Source organism: Stigmatopora nigra, chromosome 11 (assembly GCF_051989575.1).
Source record: "Stigmatopora nigra isolate UIUO_SnigA chromosome 11, RoL_Snig_1.1, whole genome shotgun sequence".
Lineage (NCBI taxonomy): Eukaryota > Metazoa > Chordata > Actinopteri > Syngnathiformes > Syngnathidae > Stigmatopora > Stigmatopora nigra.
In genome coordinates this window covers 8,245,256-8,262,082 of record NC_135518.1, presented here as the reverse complement: position 1 = coordinate 8,262,082, position 16,827 = coordinate 8,245,256, and the positions used below count along the sequence as shown (strand labels likewise).

The window sequence follows — 16,827 nt, the reverse complement described above, 5'->3', positions numbered from 1 at the left end:
AGAATACCTTGTCCACAGCATACAATCCATCTTTTCTATTACATTCAGATCCTTTCAATCTTGTGTGAACTGAGTAAATGTAATGGTCTCACCTAACGTTTCATGGCTGAGATATGGTCGGAGAGACATCCTATGCATCCCTTTACACAAATCTTGCATACTTTATTCACTCGAAACCTTGAGTGAAGAGTATCAACAGGTTCTTCTGGCCATGAATGTATCCTTTAAGCTCTTTAGTTGTCTGTTACTGTGACTGACACAATAAGTACCGCTAACAATCGCCGACACGCCTCAGCAACCATCTGTCACTCAATGCACCCTGTCGCCACAGTAACGGCCTTCTTGGGATGGACGGGACCGTATAGAAAGGACATATCCATGGCGATCCGTCACCTGCATATCTCCCTTGTATCAATGACAATATTTGTAATGCAAAGATTAGCTTTTTGAACAGCAAAGCAAACTGCTTCATTTTATACAACTGAGTCACTTCACAAATATGATCCCAATGAAATTAGTCACATGAGTCAGAGTAGAAGACTGCAGAAGCAGGAAAGCTTTTTAATGAAAACCCGATGGAAAGAACCAAAGGATATGATATGAGATTTTTTTCAATGCAAAAAGTGTGCCACAGCTCCAAAAAAGTTGGAAAACACTAATATAAGAAGACGACAGTTGGATGGTACCTGTTGTGGTGCTTCTTTAGGTTTTTACATCTCCACAATTTTTTCCCCTTATTTTTTCTCCCTCAGTCCTCTCATGTGTTTGTGCATCGCCGCTTAACTGAAAGTGTATGTTGTATCATGAATTATAGATGGAAAGTAAATCAATACTGTACTGAATGGTTAAAGAAGCCCATGTGTCAGCTTGTGATACCCCACACAGTTTTTGCATACCTGCTGATGTGTGAGGACAACATCGTTTTACTTTTCAGTACGGTGTTCTCGCAGGTAGCTCCAGCTTTTTGCCATTAATACCTAGTAGTGTTTGTTATTTTCTTTTGCAGTTTCTCAGTATTTCAAGCTTTTGTCTCGCTATTCACATTATTTATATGATCTTAACACACGAGTAACATTCTTGGAAGTCTGTTGCAATATTGTGTCCGCTCCAATAAAACAGCACAGCATGATAACATGCTGCTTGCACAGCAGAGTGGAAAAAGACCTTTGCAGATTTACTGGTCTATTACTACGCAAACACACACACACTTGCATTTAGACACACTGAGTAAGGAAAAGTTGTACAGGCTCCAATGCCCCTCCAAGGACAGTTGAGGAAGATACCAGAGTAATCACAGTGAAAGTGCATGTGTGTGTAAGGGAGGTGGATGGGGAGTAGAGGATCAGTATAGAGGGGATAGAAAATTGTTTGGTTTTATGAAAATGGACGAGGATGTGATTGGAGTGGAACATCCTGTCCCGACAACTATGCTTCAGACACATGTGCATTTTGGAGCAACTCGGCATGGGAATGTTAGTTTTGGCCAGGAATGTGGCTGTCGTTTGAGTGAATCCAGAAAAGATGAGTTCCAAACTCTATGCTTTAGTCCCTTTTATTTCCTTATTTCTCTAAATGCTTACCTTCAAATGAAGCTTGGCGACATTTATTATACTCGGTATGCAAATGCTTCCTTTTGAAGTGGCGCTTTATAAACGGCATGTCAACATTAAGTGAGATAGATTAATTTTAAGATCAAGCGTTCAAATCAATTTGAAACTTTGTAGTTTGGGGCCATGCAAACTGCACTATCTTCATTAATGTCTTATTTTCTCATTTCAATGTTTGAAGATAAAGTTTGCAGTGCACAGTTACATGTTCCAACAGGATAATGACCCCAAGCACACATCACAAGTAGTAATGGAATGCATTGGCAGGTGGTGATGAAATATTTTTAAGGGGCGCACTTGCAGGCCGTACTTATAACCACAACTGTATGTCAAAATAAATCCTCCTATTATTGGAACCCCACAACAGGGAAATGGCAAAACTGCAACATTGCTAGATCTGAGTGGTACAAAATACATAAAAGATGCTGTTTCCAGCAACTGTCGGGATTTAGTGCGAACAAAAAGCGCGCAATCTCTCAGTACACAACAATACTTCTGACATCCAACACTTCATGTCAATGCCCTAGTCACTCGTGCATCCTTATGATGTTTGAATCATATTTGTATCATCCACTGTACTCTTGAAGATAAACAGAGGAGCAAATAGAAGATGGGCTCACTGGGTCAAGAGGCTGTGAAGTTCCGCCTCTCAGCAAATGTTCTCTTATTGGTCTCGGTGGCACTTTGCCCACCAAACAATAAAGCCACAAGCTTTCCTTTCTCACTGCATGAATTTCCTTCCATCGATTTCCACTCCTTTGTACTCCCTATTTATAAATAAATGATGGCTTCATTTATTATACGCTCATAAATAAAATAAGACTTACCATTTGAATCTTTTTAATCATTGTAGTGTAATTGTTTGCATGTGTTATATACACTAATTGGATGTTTTCACATGTGAGTGCTAGAAAAAAAGGGACTAAAATGTAGTGCTTAGAGGCTTAATGGCTTTTTTCCAGCTTTGTTTCAAAGCAAAAGTAGTAAATGGTTGGTTAAAGTTAAATTATTTTTGGGGAATAAGAAAACAACAGAATCAGACTTTTTCTTTCCCACTTTCTAAGATATGTATATTGGGATCATTAAAACCAACTTTATATTGCCCATTAATTTGCTTGTGAGTGTGAACGATACCCAGTGAGTGATTGGCAACCAGTCTAGGGTGTACTTCTGCACCTCCCACTCAGTACTTTGGGAAAAGCTCCAGCTCGGTTACTATAATGCTTGTGAAATGAAGCTCCACTAAAAAATGGATTTAAATGAAATCAAATCCAAGGGGAACCTAAATTATCCAATCGATCCCCAGAATTGGTTACTATAGAAAATACTAGAAAAGGTGTTTGTACAGCTTGTCGAACAATGGCATGTGCTGTTCCAGAACATATGAAACCTCTTTGTTACACAGACTGAGTATAGCTGGAATTTATTGATTTTAGTCAGAACAATATGAGCCCTACATACTGTAATCCTAAGTATAAATGAATGCTTTTGCTGCCTTGTGGTTATCATTTTTAATTTACTTTGCCTTTTGAGCAATCTCATTTCATGGAGTGTGGTCTTCACAGAGACAAAAATGTTTGACTCTCCCAGTAGATTTCTTAACCGTTGAAGAAGACATAATCGTGTGAGAAACATTGTGGTGGTTTGACCACTTTCTATCTGCCTGAAATGAAATGAAATTATGCCTTAACAGTTGAACTGAAAAGCTCCAGGCCACAGTGGATAACCACTGTAAGTCACTTCCACGGGCTGATGCACTCCACAGCACATGCTTGACACTACCATCATGACCGGAGGATCCTTGCGATCTCCTCTGTCCAAACCCAAAGGAACCACTTCTCACGTCACATTAACAGCCAAGCCAAAGTCACACTTTGTAAATCAACTGCCGTCCATCTGTTTCCTTATGTCCAATTTAAAACATTTGCTATGAGAAGGTTGATTTCTGCATGATTGAAATCAGATGATGTGTGCAAGTTCTCGCCGACTTTTTTAAGGGTTGAAAACCTTCGATTCAAAGACGGATGTATTGTTTGATATAAGTCAAGGCACATTTCAATCTGAAGGGGGGCAATGTAAACCAAGACTGATGCTGAAAGATCCGAACAGATGGTAACCTCAGCAGTGGTCAATTGTTTGCATATAAGTGCACACACACACACACACATACATACCGTCTGTCTCTTATGGAAGAAGACAAACACTAATTACTGCGCCACAGGGATTAGTGGGTTTACTTTCTCTGGGGCAGAGTAGAATCATCTAACCAGTAAAAAGAATAATACTTTTATGGGCACGCTTGCAATTCCAGTCAGATTGTGGATCCATTTTTGATGATTTGCATTATGGTTTGAACACTATATAATTTGTATTACGTGCTATGTATACATATATACAGTTTTTCAAACCACAGCCCCCCATATTCACTTTTAGTTGCTGTTTATATTATTTCTGACTCTATATAAAAAGAAAAACAGAAATTGAAAACAAAAATGATGTTTCCGCTCTTGTAAAAGCTTTAGTAGCTCTCCCGGCAATGTTTTAAGGTGCATTTGTACCGAGCACTCATCTAAAATCAATTGGTAGTAGCTAAGACCTACTGAGCTTCACTGTATGTAAAAAAAAACACCACATTTTAATTGAAAAATCTGCCTTTCTGTCAGATGGTTGTATACACATTAGATTAATCATGGCATTTTTCTAAATTCTCCTTTATACTTGCTGTCTGTCTCTTAACACTTAGAGTCCATTTATTTGCATGTATTAATGAAAAGCTGCAAAGAATGATAGGAGCAGTAGCGACTCTATTTTCAGTGCTCTAGGGTGATTTTCCAAAGATTGCATCACCTCAGATTTCAGTCTGATGGGAGAGCCTCTCACTATTCGCTTCTACATGACATCCGGGAAGAAGCCTCCTCATGGCATAGTATAACAATTCTCAGTGTGACATTTACTGTTTAGTCATAGTTTTTTTAAAGCATAGGATATCAATTGGCCTATTTGGCTACCCACTTGATTAATCTCTACCATGGAGCAAATTTCTATTCATGTCAACTCCAAATTCATATTATTTCTAATTTGTTTTCTTGCTTTCTCTCCACATATTTTTTTTTAGGATGTCTTGCAGAATAGTAACAAGTTTGTTCCTACTTAAAATGCTGCTCCACTATTGTTGAAAATTAAATGAGAACAATGGAAACAAACTAACACTTTCAAATTCAATGGAAGCAATTTGTTCCAGTCTTCACACAAAGGAATACATTCACCTCTTCAAATGGAGAAACATAATGGAACAGCAGTTCACTGGAAATTGGAACCTCGGGGTTGCTTAGGTGTTACTTGAAATAATTCCCACTCCGTGACACTAATAATACAGTATTCGTTTTTAATCTTCCTCGGGGGGTTTGAAAACACTTAATGCTGTTCTGCCCTGTGTCTTTCGTGAGATAAATGACATGAAAATGCAATCTGGTTGCCGAAAGCAGTAAGATAGATGCACAAATAGCTATTAACGATTATTAATCGTATTATTTGCTGACAGAGAAATGAATGATGGGCATTTGAATCAAGGAACTTTTCATCTTTTTCAGAATATCCCAGCGCTGCCTTGTGGAAAAGCACTGTACTCTTACGAGGGCAAGGAACCAGGTGATCTGCAGTTTTCCAAGGGTGACATCATCATTTTGAGACGCAAGGTGGATGACAACTGGTACCATGGGGAGCTGAACGGTTGCCACGGGTTCTTACCTGCGAGTTACATCCAGTTGCTTCGTCCCCTGAGCCAGACTCCGCCCCAAGGCAAAGCCTTGTACGACTTTGAGGTGAAAAATAAAGACCAAGATAAAGACTGCCTGGCATTCAGCAAGGTAACACACATTCAGATGGTCAGGGAACATTCTGCTAAAATAAGATAGAAATGGTCATTATAAAGGTGATCTTTCGTTGTAAATGATAAAGCTCCAATATCGATGCATTGAAAAATATGACATTTGATTTTGGAATTAAGAACTGGATTCCAAGTTTAATGAAAATTCTGTGGCTGAATCATTTCAGATATTTAAAAAAAAATCCTGTACATTGGTAGAAACCCTCAAGAAATCTTTCAAAATTATCACAATAATCAAGGCCTTGTTTCAACTTCACTTTCATGTTTTCTTTCTGACAATGATCTCAGCGGTGGGTCATGTTCTGAGGTGCACATTAACAAAAAAAAGAGACTTCTTCTTCAACAGGACACTTTTATCCCGATTAGAAGACAGCTTTGTTCATCTTGCCTTGATATACAACAATACTATGTCCGCCATTTCTTTAGATATAAGGTCATTGTCATTTGCCTGTGATCAAAATGAAGTGTGTCCTTATCATTGAGGGTGGGAACTACGATAACATAGCGCTTGATTTCATTTTCACCTATGGAATACTCAAAGAAGCAATACTTTTCTAAGAACTTCAGTTTTTGTAGTAGAAATTGAAATTCATCACGTTTCCAATGACTCAATAGGTCTGCTTTATTCAGACAGTTTTACCCTGCAAGACTGCAGTGTTAATTTGCATTTAAAAACTCAGAGACTAGTTTGGTTGGAACCGTTTTGAGGCCAGCGTGTATGACACATATTTAGAAGGTCTTTGTTATATTTGGCAGCTCTTAAACACACCACAACCATTGCATACCAGACAAATTTCATCCATTGTCAAATATGCCAGTGTCAGTGTTCAGTGAACCAGGACCATATGTGAGCCAATAGCCATTATGTATTGTTTTCTCCTCTGATGCTGTCCAGACAAGCAAATTACAATTAAAACCAGATGGAATGCAACATGTATTGAAAAAGCTTTGCACGGAATCTGGCAAAACATTATATAAATACATTCCGCTTCGACACAGTTTCTTCTTAAAAAATTAATGACATGTTCAATTCAACATGATTTTACTAAATTATACTAGTCTGTATTGCTCCAAAAAGCTCAAGAGGAAACGTAGAGAACAAAATGAGAGAGCAGAGACCCTCCAGAGTCATTTTAATGTAAACAGTCATTTTTACACGCTGTTCTCTAATGTTGCTCCAAATTTATCATTTAGTTTTACTATAAAACACTTGTTATTGAAGCATACTGAGCTCATTATTCCAAAATGTGCTCCGAAATTGTTATTAATGGATAATTATTTTACTGTGTTTTGTCCAAGTGCTCTTAAAACAACGTCTTATGTGTCCGCATATTTGTTCAAGGGCTTAGTTAATTAACAATTACGCATATGATAGGAAATCCTATACATGCAATTCCCTGGCGTGTGAAGAATGATCGTTGTCATGCAAAAGCAATGTGTGATATCATTTTCTTAGTGGGAAAGCTAATTACTCTCTATGATGAATACAAAGTCATAAAGTCATATTACATTATAACTGCTGGCCCTAATGGTCTATTCAAGACCTTCATGTAATGAGAGAATAACACAATGGAGGTCTATAGGATTACATCCACTCATTCCCTTTCCAAACTGCTTATCTTCAAGGGTCACGGAGGTGCTGGAGACGTCCCCAGCCAACTACAGGCACCAGGCGGGGGACACTGCACTGGTGGCCAGCCAATTGCAGGGCACAGAAAGACAGACAAGCATTCATGCTCATACTTGAGGTCAATTCAGACCGACTTCTGCATCCAAGCCATCCAAGATTACAATATTACGAAATGATTTTCTAATCTGCATCTTGCCGTGCACATGTTTTCTAAGAGAGAATGAATAAAGGGCTTCCCATTAAATTTTAGAAGTATGCCTAGCATCCTGGGTTGATATTGTCCCCGTGTGTCAGTCATGTAGATTATAGTCCCTTGGATTTTCTGCAAGTCGATTAAAAGTTCTCGCTCTGGTATGGTCATAGCAGAGTCATTCCTTAGGCCACTCTCCAAAATACAGCTTTGTCTTCGGGTGGTTACCCTCAAGTTTCCCAAAATATCCTCTTTTACCCAACTCAAAGTGTAGCATGAACTATACAAGGCTATACTCAATAGCATGTGCTCTAAATACGACTACGATGTAAAACAAGCATGTACTTATTCCAAGACGTAAGTATGAGGCGGTCACTGTCGGAAGATATCGAAACTACCCGGTTGTAGACGGCGTCATTGTTCCTATGCTATAAATATGGTTTCAGATGATGATTTTTTTTAAGATGAAATATAATTTTGAAAAAAGATGGCTACTGCTTTTGTGAAGCAATATAACTTTTGTCCTTGTGTGTTTCTTTGACATCCATACAGGATGAAGTCCTGACAGTAATCAGGAGGGTTGATGAAAACTGGGCAGAAGGCATGCTGGGAGACAAGATTGGTATCTTTCCCATCCTCTATGTGGAGGTAAATCTAGACATATATCGAACTACCAACACACACAAGCACACAACGGTGAATAGAATCGAGAAAAAGCAAACTTCTACTAGAAATAATAACTGCATTTTGAGGCATTTTGCTCAGTTTACAATCTGAAAAGGCAATAAACTTCTAATCTAAAAATCAGTCATCTGAATAGTGAAATCTTAGAGACTTTTATTACACAACTGCAAAAAACTATCACAAATAGTTACTAAGTTGCATATTGCATTATACTTTGAGCATGTAAAAAAAACCTCAAAAAAGTAATTGTTTAGTTTTACACTTAAACCATACACGTTTGTTTTTCTCATAGTAGTCCCTGCTCTCAGTGTAAATAATTCTGGCACGTACACAAGAGTCAGATATCCATCAATCCAAGGGGTTCCTTTTAAATAGAGATACATCAATAATTTAGAACTCTCCATCACTCTGAAACAGCAGGAGCAGAAAGTCATGTTGAGTGTGCGCATGTGTGTACTTGCGTGTGTGTGTGCAACTGCAGTGAATGCCAATAAGACTAATGAATGAGTCCCAGCTGGACTTCAGCTGGTGTTTGTGTACGAAATAGAATCATTTGATGCATTTATGAATTATATGACCGCATGGCCAATATTATCCAAGTGTAAAGATGATTACATTTTATACCAATTATAGCTCCAAAAAAGGGCTGATAGGATCAGCTGGAAGAAGAATGTCTAGACAACAGAAGCAACTTTCATCCTCTTGGGAAATTAACTGATTGGCTGCCAATGACTGCAATAGATGTCCAATTCATTGTAGCTTGGATGTTTGTGAGTGAATGATCATGTTTCACTGCCGTTTATGGTAATCCAAACTATCCACAACTATTCTTAGGAACCATCTATTGCTAACTTGACACACAAACATTAATTTATCTTATTTACAGTCAGCGTCAACAACATAAACACATTGATCCAGCCTGCCTTGTATAAGACCGGTGGTGGTTGTGTACTTGTCTAATATACCAATTGCACATCATTGCCTACTACATAATTCATGAGTATTGTTGCTGACCACGTCCATCCTTTTATGACCACAGTGTACCCATTTAAAATAGCTACTTCTAGTAGGAAAACACGCCATATAATACACCTCAAATCACCTCAGACTTGTTTTTAACATGACAATGAGATCACTCGACTCACACATCTCCATCCAACATATCCTTTTTGATAATGTTGAATATAGCGGTTCAGAAAATGAGATGAGAAACATGATGCTATCATGTGAATATGGACCAAGCTCTCTAAGTGAATGTTTCCAGTACACTCTTGGCAGTTTTGAAGGCAAAAGCAATGTTAGTTAGGGGTACCTAATGAATTACCCAGTGAGTATAAAAATCACAGGGAGAGAAAAGTTACTAGTATCCTGGAAGTGTCCAAATCTTTAATACTATGAAGGTTTTACTTGGGAGATTTGATTGGTGTTCTCTAGTCGGGATATTATACAGGATTTGTAAATGGTGAGGTAGTGTCTGAAACCGTAGATGTTGGACCCATTTCAGAAGATAAAGGTTAGTATTTTACGCAGGAGGCAATAAGCACTTTTGTGTTTTGTAGCCTTTCTGATTTGGTAGCACCGGATTGATAAAAGACGATGTAAAAAGTTGCTTCGGGCTGTGGGGACTTTGAAATGATTTAAGCATCCTATTTTCTGGCTGTGAGAAAATACAAGCTTTAGTTGGTTATTGGAAGGCTGCAATGGTTCATTTTCCTGTTTACTGCATTGCTTTGAGTCTGCTTATAAACAAGGGCCATACACTTCTATTGGTCACTCATTTTTCACTTTTATTCTCAGTTTTTGGCAACCGAAAAATACCCAGTGGTTTACCTCTAAGTAAAAATCACTCTGAGTAAAATTGAAATTGAGTTATCACAAATTGCGGTTACTAACACATCCTCCTCCATATGCATTTTTTTCAGTAATGATCAGCAGCTATACGGGTGAATATGTTACTGCATATAGTCTGTAAAAATGACTTGATTAGTTTTGATAAGTTCAAAGAGCTCGTGTGCTCTACTGACCTTCCGTGTCTGGGGAGTTGGTGCATGTGTCCTCTAGTCTATCCCACGAGAATTCTAGCTTCAACCCATCATGCTTATTAGCATATGTTTTGTCTCAATTCGCATATTTAATAATATGGAAATGCGGCCTATAGGTATACGTCGTTCTTGTACACCAATCCTCCTCTTTCGGTATGCCTCCCTTAAAATAACTATAAAACACTTCCACACAAACACAGAGTTTAGGTACACAGACAGGGATTGATGACAAAAACACACACGTGGGTCACATAAGGGAAGGGGAGCTAGAAAGGGCACAGCCGGTAAAACTCATATACACAAGGAAAAAAAACACCCAGCCACCAAAGCCCAACAAAATCTGAAACTCTAGGGTTTCTTGTGTTTAGTTAGTTTGCTAATGCAAGTCAATTGAATGTCTTCTAAAATGATGCAGGTGCTTAACAAGAACCTATTTGACTTGTGAAGTCTTCATTATTAAAATGGGGACCACTATAGCGCACGCACCTGCCTCTAATTTGATTGTCTACTTAAAGAGCTTCCAATACATTAATGCCTGGGGAAAAGGGTGTTATAATGCAGCACTTCTGTGCACCCTGTTATTACCCATTCCAATTTTTGAGTGAAAGCAAGTGGGTTCCTCCTTGAGGATAACATTCTGCAGTATACATCATAGAATTTTTTTATATATCAGCTGAGTTCAGCAATACTAATATATACAGTACTTTGGTAGCTCTCTGCTGAAACTGCTGTTTGTTTGTTTGCTTGCATGCTTATTTTGCAATCAAAGCTTTGTAGTAACAACACATTAAACAGCCTTATTGGGGAAACTTAAAACTAAAATAAAACGGAATACAGGCATTATGTCATGAGGGGACCATGTTATTGCATTAAATAGAATTAAATGATTTTATTGTCATTATACATGTATATAATGAGATTTAAAGCTTTCACCATATCGTGCACAAATAACACCAGACAGACAAATAAATAATCAATACATAAGAAATCAATATAGAAGTAGTACTTTATTGGGCCTTTTACATACTGTCCCTTATAGAATAACTGATGTTCCTGTTTTGAAATAAGTTATGTCTGTTATGACATCTGTCCTTCTTGGCAAAAAAAATGTAGTTAAAAAAAGGGAGGGATTAAAAAGCCACAGCAAAATACACGCCCGTTATTCATTTGGGAGTTGGTGAGATTGTACACAAAATACATTTCACATGACTTCACGCATGACAGCTGTTCAAACTAGTGCGCAACTTCAATATTGCATTTTTCCACAAAAATGTTTCATCCAATTCCAACTGGTATGTCCCCAAAGTCACCACTATAATTAAGATTTGTTAGAAGGTTGAGCTCTCAGACCGCCATGTTGTCCCCTTTGTATAAGAGGGAAATGCTACACATTTGTAATCTTTTTAGAATCTGCAAGTTTGAAAGTGTACGCCCTGTCTAGAGTATGTCCGTTCCCCGTTAGATCGGCCTTGCAGTGCTGAAATATAAAACACGAATGGAACGGAGGAAAAGACAGCTCAGATTGACAGCTCGCAGACAATGTGGGCCTTGAGCAAAGAAAAGAACACGAGCCTTGTTTTGTCATGCCTGACCCTGTGATAGTAACATCATCTACCGAAACTAGCATGAAACCTTGTAAGTGATGAACACATTGTTCGCTATGCCACGCCGGACAAGTTGCTCATTTGTATTCGACTCGTTCTCGTAGCTGCTGTCGAATTTTTGGCTTCTTCAGCTGGCCAGCATTGTTGATGAACAACTGTCCAATGTGGCAGCCAGTCACAGCAATGGAGCGTACTTGGATTGCACGCATTCAGCACTTGTGCTCGTCAGAATGGATCTGATTGTCTGACAGGGCTCAAATGAACCACACAGATTAAGAACTCGAGTGATCGCCTCTGTCCCAAATCTGGCAGGGAGTTGGATATCTCTGCCCAAAACACTTTGTTTTGTTATTGTAACTGATGTGAGGCACCAATCGGCCTTGTACACGCTTCAAAACACTCGCCGTCTTGTATTCACCTTTTCTTTTCACCTCCTCTTTCCTCAGTTAAACGAAACGGCCAAGCAATTGATGGAAATCGACAAGCCGCCGCCGACGACGACCAGTGTGCCCGGTCCTAGCTCAGATCCGTCACCCTTGGGGCCCTGCTCTCTCGGTCCCACTCCCAGTACATCGCCCTCTAACGGCAATGGCTCGGCGCATCGGAGGGGAGAAGGGAAGAAAAATGCCAAGAAGAGGCATTCGTTTTCCGCTCTGTCTGTCACCCAACGAGCAGCACAACTCAACAACAGACACAGTATGGAGATCTCCCACCCTGTCCTCATCAGTTCCTCTGATCCAAGAGCTGCAGCACGCATCCAGGTTCTGACACAGTTCATCTTCACTTATGTTTTAGCAAATCTTTATTGAAAACCAAGTGTTCTTGGTCAATCAGATACTTTAATTTATTCCACTTGGTTTATTTGCCGGTAACTTGTGTCTGCCTTCAAAGTTTTTAAGTTCTTTAAGTGCTTCTTTCTGTATCTCTTTTAGGATGCATCGCTTTGCCCTTCCTCCTCTTTGACAGGGCCACTTGTGCCCCCAAAAGTGGCGTCTATAACCTCTGAGCTGTTGGCCCATGCTAAGGTGCAGCTGCCTCTCAACATGTGAGTAAGCATCAATCACTCCTCTCTCCTGTAACCTGGATTTTATAGTGCTGCTCTCCCCCCCCCACACACACACACAAAGTGAATTCTAAGATTCACTCAAGATGCCATTTTCATGCAAGCATTAAAAAAACATTTCCTCCATTGTGCCCAGAGATATTGGCCTTGTTCCACTTATTTCTACTACTAACAGCTACTCCTCCACCATCACACCATCACACTCAAAAAGCCCTTTCAGAGCAATTTTAAAAGACGTCCTGTGAAAGACACAACACAATAACATACTTTGACCTTGGCTGTGTGAAATACTGTTTCATAAAAAGACATACAGTGAATAGTCATTGAGCTACATATCACATTTTCTTTTCCTCTTTGAGTTTTTACACATAGTGTATGCAGACGTTGTTATGTTATGATATGTCACGACAGGCAGTATCCGATATAGAGAATCACCCAAGTCACTAACCATAATATTCTTTGAGTCTTTAAAAAATAATAATAATTATAAAAATGCTTAAAAATAGCTGACAGCTCAGAAATACTATTAACAAGTAATTAGTCATCTTTTTTACAAGCTTTTTGTCTACTGTGTAAATATTTGGCCAAATGTACTGTGTTCACAAGTGTTGCCATTTATTTAAACACACTAAAAGTGATGCACATTCCATGCATTAAAAACTGCAGCTACTTTCCCTCACTTGAGCATCTTTGACAATAACTACTTTAACTGTAACATCAACATAAAACAAGCCATCACCCTGTTTTTTAGTTCTGAATGTCCAACTTTGGAGTTGATCTATACTAGTGATGAGTGAGGACGTTTTCATCTTGACCTGGCAACTATTCCTGTTGCTATGGGAAGAAAGAATGTGGTTCCCCCATCTGTTACCATGGCAACTTAGAGGCAGCCTATAGAGCTGGTTTACTCTAGGCTCATCGTTTATCATTACCACCCTGTCAACAACACACTATAAGTTCATTTGTAAGTTACATAAACAATGTTTCATACCTGAAAGTAAAAATGCCACTACAACTGATAGTGAGAGTTTGCCACCATTCATAAATTTCCAAAAAAAAGTATTTTTTTATCTCTTTCTAAACCATTTACATTTATCACCATCTATTAGTGTTGGATTAAGACACAGACAAATGCTGTTGTTGGGAAATTTCTATCCATTGCTGAGGTTATCATTGTTTTTTAACTTGCTATTAATAACTAGCGTCAGCGGTTGGTTTAATTACCTAACTACTCAAGTATTCTATTAAAGGTTTTTATAGGTATTACTCGTGTGGTATACAAGCTTACTCTCACACAAATCACACAAGAGAATTAATTAAATGTATTAAACAAAAAAAATAAATAGAGATACATAACTTTAGGCCCGAACATTTCATTGCTGCGCATTTTGTATTCTTGACACAAATTAAAACAACGTATTTTGTATTGCATTTAAAAATACTTTTATTGTATTTTTTGCCCATGCCTGGTAATTTGCAAGTTTGGCTTGTGGCTTTAAACAATTTGACTGCAGTCATCATTCTACAGTGTTATTACTGTACAGTGCATAAGAAAAATTCAAATGATGTACATAGGAATTCAATAGGGTCATCTACAGCCATGTTTCAACCATTCGTTTGGTTTTATCTTGATATCCCAAATGTCTCCGAATAGGCCGCCTAGACGTGGTGCTGCCGTGCTTTTACTTTTGATGTATTATTTTCCAACACCTTTGTTCTCAGCTACCTTGCGCTCTACGCCTACAAGCCCCAGAAGGCTGACGAGCTTGAACTAAGGAAGGGGGAGATGTACCGGGTGACAGAGAAGTGTCAAGACGGATGGTTCAAAGGCACTTCACTGAGAACGGCCGCGTCAGGCGTCTTCCCGGGAAACTACGTCACCCCCGTGTCCAGGTAGGTGTTGAAACCCCCGGAATGTTGGATGGAGGGCTGTCTGCTTAAATGATACTCACATCTAACCGCCACATTCCATTTTAATTTGCTTATATGTAAAGCACTTGAAAATAGATTCCACAATTGAACAATTTATCTAGAAGACATTCTATTCAATCCAAGAGGATGCAATATGTGTCTTTTTGCTTTTCTGGTGTTACCACATACTGAGAGTAGATCATTACCAACGGCGTCATCACCATTATCATAAAATTGTTATTACCGCTGCTGTTAGCGTTGAAACTCAACTACCCGGTGCTTTTAAAACCGCATGAGAATCAAATTATGCTGAGGTCATACTGGTGTATTTGTTGTGTTTTTATAACCGTCGTCATTCCTTTGAGGAGGGCCGTATTTCAAACGGCTGCTTGGCGGCTCATCTGCATTCTGGCCCGTGCTTTGGCCAAATACTACGAACGAGGGAGAAACAAAAGCTGAGTAGCATCCGGAATAATAGAAAACGCAAACAAGCGGGAGAAAGATAATGAAGACTCGGGGACCGGCAGAGAGAAAATGAAGCATGAAAGGAGTGTGGAAGATGATGAAAACAAACATGGGCGGCACAAAAGAAGTGAAGAGAGGCAAAGCAATGACGCTGTGATGAGACGGAAGAAGGATCGAAGAAGAAGAAGAACAAGCCAGACAACACCACACACACTCCATTTTAGACCATGTAGGAATAATCAAGGGGGCGGAGAATACCATCAAATGAGACAATTTGTTATAGCAGACCAGAGCACTTGCAAATTTTTGAGCTTCCCTCCTCTATCATTACGTAGCTGCAAGGATGCTCATTATGATGTCTATGAGCCTGACACGGGCACGAGAACGCACTCTTGGGGACATTTAATTGACTGCCTGCATTTTTTTTGTCAAGCGCACCTTTTAACTGAATCCAAAAGCAGAATATTGATGGCACAATTTATGACCCAAACTTTGATTTTAGGTTCAGATATACTTTTTTAACTTTCGCTACTATAAGTACAAATGTATAGTATATCTGGCTCAAGATTGTATGGTACTACCAGAGTAATTTAGTTGGGGTGTGGCTCACAATTGTGGGTGCAAGGACCATTATATGTGTGGTGTTCTTTATTGGTCATCTGGAGTACACACACACACACACACACATACTCTACGAATCTATACAGTTGCTTTTTTTTTTCAATCTATAATCTGACCACAATCACACTATTTGCAACCATCTACAATCAACCGAAAGCCATCTTAAAGTTACCCTTTAAAGTGTCACATAAACCTTCTTGGCTGAAAAGATTATGTTTTAGCACATGTTAAAAATCCTTCCACCTCTACGCCTCGCAGGTTCATACATAACGTAACAATATCAGCTTAATGTCACCCTAGTGTGAGATAAGGTTGAGGCCTCTCTTTTCTAGAAGTCGCACTTACACACACACGCATCAATCCAGCAACGCACGCTGCCGCTCCTGCCGGCGTATTGACATAGCATTCCTGTTCCGCTGCTCCTCCCCTTTGCGGTTTACTCAAAAGGGCAATATTCTTGATGGGAAATAGCTGTGTACACAAGGCTTAAGTTAAGCCTGGTCTGGCCAAAAATGTCCTATCTGCAAGTTACCCTTTTTTTATTGATGCTTTAAACCTCAAGTTGTTTTGCACAGATGAAGTGCACATGAGCCTGTGACTTGTTTATATGACTGCGAGTCAATGGGTAGAGAGCGATAAGAGAATGGATGGTGCAGTCAATGCAGTTCAATTTGATTCTCTCCCATTCATTATTCTACAGACGGAGAAAATAGGCACTGGTCACACCATTTTTGTGTTCAATAGTAAGAGGACATGTTGTTCTTGGAAAGCAGAAGTTATGGATGTCTTGACTTTTACAAAGGCAATTTGAAACGTCAGACCAACTCAAAGTTTTTGACAATCAGTCAGTATTGTGGAAACTAAAAACTCATTACATTATATTTCTAATGAATGCACACATCTTGTAGTACTGGTTGTGTTTTTTTATCCAGTCAGCCATATATTTGCTGTGTTAATGTTAGAGATAATTCAAAGTCATTTTCTTTTGGCAAGATAGTTCGTGTTGCATTTTATGTTCAATGTTTAATTAAAATTCTGTCGCCAGGCGTGCAATGCAAAAGATCCATATCTAAAATCATCTTTTTCTGTGGAAATTTATGAAAATTGGGTATTATGTGATCATC

General features: G+C 38.9%; 1 protein-coding gene across 1 annotated transcript in view; it reads left to right on the top strand.

Annotated features, from left to right (window-relative positions):
* LOC144204429 (E3 ubiquitin-protein ligase SH3RF3-like) overlaps positions 1 to 16,827 on the top strand; it is a 42,132-nt gene that overhangs the window by 20,417 nt on the left and 4,888 nt on the right. The window contains exons 2-6 of the mRNA XM_077728425.1: positions 5,198 to 5,473; positions 7,866 to 7,961; positions 12,090 to 12,404; positions 12,576 to 12,688; positions 14,429 to 14,599. Of these exons, the coding sequence (XP_077584551.1) occupies positions 5,198 to 5,473; positions 7,866 to 7,961; positions 12,090 to 12,404; positions 12,576 to 12,688; positions 14,429 to 14,599 (971 nt within the window). The remainder of the gene's footprint in view (positions 1 to 5,197; positions 5,474 to 7,865; positions 7,962 to 12,089; positions 12,405 to 12,575; positions 12,689 to 14,428; positions 14,600 to 16,827) is intronic.